The sequence below is a fragment of the Rutidosis leptorrhynchoides genome, chromosome 1 (genome assembly GCF_046630445.1).
Source record: "Rutidosis leptorrhynchoides isolate AG116_Rl617_1_P2 chromosome 1, CSIRO_AGI_Rlap_v1, whole genome shotgun sequence".
Lineage (NCBI taxonomy): Eukaryota > Viridiplantae > Streptophyta > Magnoliopsida > Asterales > Asteraceae > Rutidosis > Rutidosis leptorrhynchoides.
This window is the reverse complement of record NC_092333.1, coordinates 563,510,970-563,516,772: the sequence shown is the minus strand read 5'-3', so window position 1 is coordinate 563,516,772 and position 5,803 is coordinate 563,510,970. Positions and strand designations below refer to the sequence as shown.

Here is a 5,803-nt window from a genome sequence, read left to right as displayed (position 1 = left end):
TACATGTAATCCAACGTGTACTAAACTCAAATAGCATACGTCTGTTTTATAATTCAGGCTAGGGTTTCTATACCTGGAACAGACGGGGATGTCAAGCCCTATGGATCCATATACAACTACTCGCGCCCACCAGTTCTTATAACCGGCAGTTACTAGTTACCAAAGCTAAAGGATTTTCGGTTCAAACTCAGTGTAGAATTTAGTATGTACTTGTGTCCATTGCGTTTAAAATAAAGTACATGTATTCTCGGCCCAAAAATATAGATTGCAAAAGCAATTAAAAAGGGATCTATAAACTCACCTTGAGTGCACTTGACAATTCAAAAGCAAAGAGTAGTCGAATTATAATGACCGAGTAATGAAACCCTAATCATACAATTGTTGGTATAGATGTGTAGAGCACGATGAGAGGATCACGAATATATAAACGATCAAGCAAACAAGCAAGCAATCGAAGGTGTTCTCGATCTTGGAAAAGTGGTGATTTGTTCGATGACTTTGATTAGCTAAGGTGATGTTTATTTTTGATGATGGTGATCGTGTTTAATGAAAGTGATGAGGTGTTCGGTTTGGTGATGGTTGTTGATGGTGGTTCTCGGTTTAATGACTTCGAACAAAACAGGAGACTAAGCAGGAAATCGAATAGCAACTAGTAGTGATGATGGTTTGTGTTGATCGACACAAGAAGTAGTATTAGTAGTATGATGATGATAATTGTAAAAGAAAGGTGATGGTTAAATATGGTATTCAATGACGATGATGTTTGATATTATGAGATGGTAAGATAAAATGAAATATGATGTTGTTGTTTGATCAATCAGTAAAACAACTTGTAATATATAATTGTAGGTGCATGTATGTGAGTTAATAATAAATAATAAATATAATAATAAAATAATGTATTCAAAGAAACGTGAGTATGAATGACAATAATTCAGCCTCAATTGGATTCTATATTTGCCGACATCATATACTATAATATATAATAATAATATAATTTTAATAATATTAATAATATGTTATATTTTTCTTTACCTGTAACAATCAACAAGAAATTAGTGAGGGTAGTGGGGTTTGGATCGAACAAAACAAAAGGAAAAGAAAAAGTACCGGTCCCATTTTAGTATGCATGTATGTGTAAAAGTTTGTGTGCATGTATATATATAAAATGATTGGTGAATGTTGTCGAATAAAAAGAAGTAAAAAAAATTAAGTTGACTTTTGATGAAAGTGGTGGGGTGGTGATGTTTGGTGATTAATCATGCATAATATATATATATATATATATATATATATATATATATATATATATATATATATATATATATATATATATATATATATATATATATATATATATATATAATGCTAATAGCAGTCATAAAACAATCAAACGTGAATATCATTTGTTTGTATGCTACCGACAGTTTTCACGGACTATATTTCGTGCTCCATTGTTAAACAGTGACTGTAAAAAGTTTTCAGAAAAATATCATATTTTTAAATTAAATACATATATTTATTTTGATCATTAATTGTGTAAAACCTGGTCATAAAAAGTTGACCTATTATCAGTGCTCATTCTCAAGTAAAATGTACGGAGTATTAAATCTTAAAATAAGAAAGTAAAAATATTTTTATCCAATCTAAAATTTACATAATTAATTCTAACAACTAAATCATATAATATTTTATTAATGTATTTCAATTTATTATATATATATATATATATATATATATATATATATATATATATATATATATATATATATAAGTAATTGTTCGTGAATTGTCGAGAATAGTCAAAGGTTAATTGAATTTATGAAACAGTTCAAAAATTTTGAGACTCATCTAAACAGACTTTGCTTATCGTGTCAGAAATATTAAATTATATCAAGAATTTGATTCAAAATAAGTCAAAATTTTCCGGGTCATGACAGAGTCGGTATCAACATGAGTATGACAGGGTTACACTGAAGCATTTGAGCACACTCAAGAATGTCAATATCTCTGATACCATATGAAACACCAAATATTTGTTTGATTATTATGCCAAAGATGCGTCAATGTATAAAGGTACAAATGGGCTAAGCCATACAATAATAATATATGCTTAAGGGCCTAAATGCTAACAAACATTACACTCATTTAATGTAGATGAGATGTAATGTTCTTGCATTTTCATTTAGTTTAGATAGACTGGTTTTTTATCTTGTTCGTTGGTTTGTGTGTTTGTTTAAGTGTCTAGTTTATTGCTTAGCTTGCATCTGTTTGTAGGCTTGTGTGTAATTTTGTTAGGTTTGTTTTGTCTGTTATGTTTCGTTAGTTTATGGGCCTTGTTGCTTTTTGGTTGTTTGTTGTTTCGGTTTTTATTTGTTTAATGAAGTTCTTTGAGTTTATTGTATCTGTTAGGTTCTCTTCCAATGAATTTCGATATATTATTGTTGTTACCATAAAAGATATACTCTCTCCGTCTCATAAAAAATGTCCAATTTAACTTTATTTGTTAAACTTAATGTGTATTAATAAATTGTCTAATATATCTTTCATTTAATATTGTTATAAATAGTGAATAATAAATTAATTGTTATGATCAAAGTTAAATTTCTAATAATAAAAGAGGCATAATTATAGTCTAATGATTTTTTGTTGTTATTTATAACAAGGTAAATTGTCCGAAAAGATAACATAAAATATAAAATTTAACAAAAAAGGTAATATGGGTTTTCCAGTTGTCCTAAAGCGACTACGTGTTTCAGTTATTGCCGGAAAAGGATTATGATTTGAAATTTTTTGCAATTTAGGTAATATCGTCAAATTTATTAACGATATCGACAAATTTATTAACGACTATTAGTCAAATTTTGTTAAGTGCTCAAATTGACGATATCGTTAATAAATTTGACTATCGGCAAAGGGAGGTGATCCTCACACACCACTTTTGATCCATGTACACTTTTGTCTCATAAACTTACAGTTATGCCTCTTGATTAACCTAGGGGGTTGAACTTATATTATTATTGTAAGTATAATTAAGGGTATAATAGGTAATTAGGTGTACATGGATCAAAAAATGGTATGTGATAATCACCTCCCATCGGCAAATGACCGTGAATAAATGGGTAAATTGCCGGAAAAGGTAACATAAAATAACGAAATTTGATTAGCGATCGTTAATAAATTTGACGATATTACCTCAATTGCAAAAAATTTCAAATCATAATTTTTTCGGGCAAAGATTGAAACACGTAGTCGCTTTAGGGTACTGTATTACCTTATTGTCAAATCGTATATTTTATGTTACATTCTTGTACTATTTGCCCATTATAATAAGAGATAATAATTTTGAGACAACAAATTAAAGTAGTAATATGATTTTTTATTTTATTTTATTTTATTTGTTTTCGGGAAAATAATTGAAGGGTCTGAAAATGAAAGTGACTGAAAATGAAAATGAAATTATTATATGATATAATATATAGTTAAGGGACTGAAAATGTAAATGAGTGTATAATTGAGGGTTAAGGTCGTATATATATCTAGTCATCCATGCGCAGATTAGGGTTTCATGTGATAGGAATTGAATTGATCTGTAAAACTTCACTCCAATCCGCCGCCGTAGAAGACCTTCACTTGCCATCCAAGCATGGCCGTCGGGTACTCTCTTTCAATCTCTTTACACGTTTTCTGTGTATATACATATATAATGCAACAATGTGTCAATCATCATAAGCTGAGTACGGAATGACGTGTTTAGTTTTGTAAATGCAGAAAGAACAAGCGAATTTCCAAAGGAAAGAAGAGCGGGAAGAAGAAATTGTGAGTCTTAATTTTATTTTAAGCAATTTAATTGATTTAATTCTTCAATCTTTTTTTTTTTTTTTTTATTTTTTTTTTATTTTTTTTTTATGGAAATAAACAAATAAATAAATTGATGATTGTTGCATCATATAAAACAGAGCTGATCCATTTTCAAAGAAGGATTGGTATGATATTAAAGCTCCATCTCTATTCAGTACTAGAAATGTTGGCAAAACCCTTGTTTCCCGTACCCAGGGTACTAAGGTAAATTACAATATTCTTATTATTTATTTTTTTTGTGTATTTAATGGTACATAATTTTGTCAGTTGGTACATAATTTGATATCTAGAGCGTATATAGAAATAGAATGGTACCAAGCATAGCGATTTTCGGCAGGGGCTGGTAGGGGTTGTGTTTCAGAGGGGAGAAGGGAGGGTGATGTGGCATGTTTCTATTATAGCTTCTTACTTTTTTTTGGGATTGTTATATATGTACTGGTTTTGCTATTGTTGTTGATTTTGAACCTGTTTTCAATTGGGAAGGGGTGTTTCCGGACTTAGTTTGATAGTTAATGATTTGTGCTAGATTGCTTCAGAAGGACTCAAACATCGTGTGTTTGAGGTTTCATTGGCTGACCTCCAAAATGACGAGGATCATGCCTACAGAAAGATCCGTTTGAGGGCTGAAGATGTTCAAGGAAAGAATGTTTTGACCCAATTTTGGGTACGTTTCTAGTATATTTTATTGCACCAAATAATTTTAATGATGAACCATTTTTATTGAATTTATCAAATTGTAAATATTTTCTAGGGCATGGATTTCACTACAGACAAGTTGAGGTCACTTGTTAAGAAGTGGCAGTCTTTGATTGAGGCTCATGTTGATGTAAAGACTACCGACAGCTACACGTTGAGGATGTTCTGTATTGGCTTTACCAAGAAGCGTGCTAACCAGGTGAAGAGGACTTGCTATGCACAATCAAGCCAGATCCGTCAGGTAGTTTCTTAATAATTTGTGTTATTTCTGTTAACTGGTAAAAAATGAGGGATTTAAAGGGTTTTGTTAGGGGAAAAATGGGGATTGGTTTAAAAATTTGGTCAGATCTAGACATTTAGTAGCCAAGTCAGTTGGGTTGGCCTACTAGCTATATTTTTGTTCAGTTACTAGCTAATGAATAATTCGTTGTTGTTTTGATTTTGTAGATCCGTAGGAAGATGAGGGAGATAATGGTGAACCAGGCACAATCATGTGATCTCAAGGAGTTAGTTCAGAAGTTCATCCCTGAATCAATTGGTAGGGAGATTGAGAAGGCAACTTCTAGCATTTACCCTATGCAGAATGTCTTCATTCGCAAGGTTAAAATCCTCAAGGCACCAAAGTTTGACATTGGCAAATTGATGGAGGTAGTTTTCGTATTTACTACTATTTTGTTCTTTCCTTTTTATAAATTTCAAAGTTATTATATGTTATATGTTATCTGTATCTGTCTTGTAGCTATGTTATCCTATTGTGGAGGTAGTTGAGATCGAGTCTGTCTGGTCTTCATTTGAGTGTGGCTTATATGTTATGCTGCATGCGTTTTGTGTTAGGGTACTATTATTTTTGTTTACATGTCATCAAATAATGTTATACTTTCTTGCTGATGTATCAATAGGTGCATGGTGACTATTCAGAAGACGTTGGTGTTAAGATGGAGCGTCCTGCAGATGAGCCAGTTGCTGAAGAAACTGAAGTTATTGGGGCTTAAGATATGAGAGTTTTGAAGTTCTTTTGTTTCCGGTTTAGTGTGTCAATTTGAGACATTCCCATAACGGTTTTCTTTTGTGAAAGATCAATGGTGATATGTTACTCCTTTTTTAGTTGGATTACAATTTACAATTTTGTAGTTTAAACTATTTGATTATACTTGAGCCATATGCTTAAACTTATTAATGCAAAGGTTGATCTCCTGAACCTGGATGGGGTTTTGTAGTTGTAGAACTTGTAGCTGATAGAAGTTGG

The 5,803-nt window shown here is 31.2% G+C and overlaps 1 protein-coding gene across 1 annotated transcript; it reads left to right on the top strand.

The window, feature by feature from the left end:
* The first annotated feature begins 3,549 nt into the window (after positions 1–3,549).
* LOC139844441 (small ribosomal subunit protein eS1-like) lies at positions 3,550–5,549 on the top strand. The gene is made up of 7 exons (XM_071834665.1): positions 3,550–3,657; positions 3,758–3,819; positions 3,960–4,065; positions 4,388–4,525; positions 4,613–4,798; positions 5,005–5,205; positions 5,457–5,549. Exons 1-7 carry the CDS (start codon positions 3,550–3,552, stop codon positions 5,547–5,549), a joined length of 894 nt encoding a protein of 297 aa, XP_071690766.1.
* The last annotated feature ends 254 nt before the right edge of the window (positions 5,550–5,803 follow it).

What these genes read in the sequence shown, in the direction of transcription:
- LOC139844441 (XM_071834665.1), top strand. Translation starts at nt 3,550, where the DNA reads ATGCGCAGATTAGGGTTTCATGTGATAGGAATTGAATTGATCTGTAAA. An exon ending in CATCCAAGCATGGCCGTCGG is followed by an intron (nt 3,658 to 3,757) that starts GTACTCTCTTTC and finishes TGACGTGTTTAG; the next exon opens with TTTTGTAAATGCAGAAAGAA. An exon ending in AAGAGCGGGAAGAAGAAATT is followed by an intron (nt 3,820 to 3,959) that starts GTGAGTCTTAAT and finishes CATATAAAACAG; the next exon opens with AGCTGATCCATTTTCAAAGA.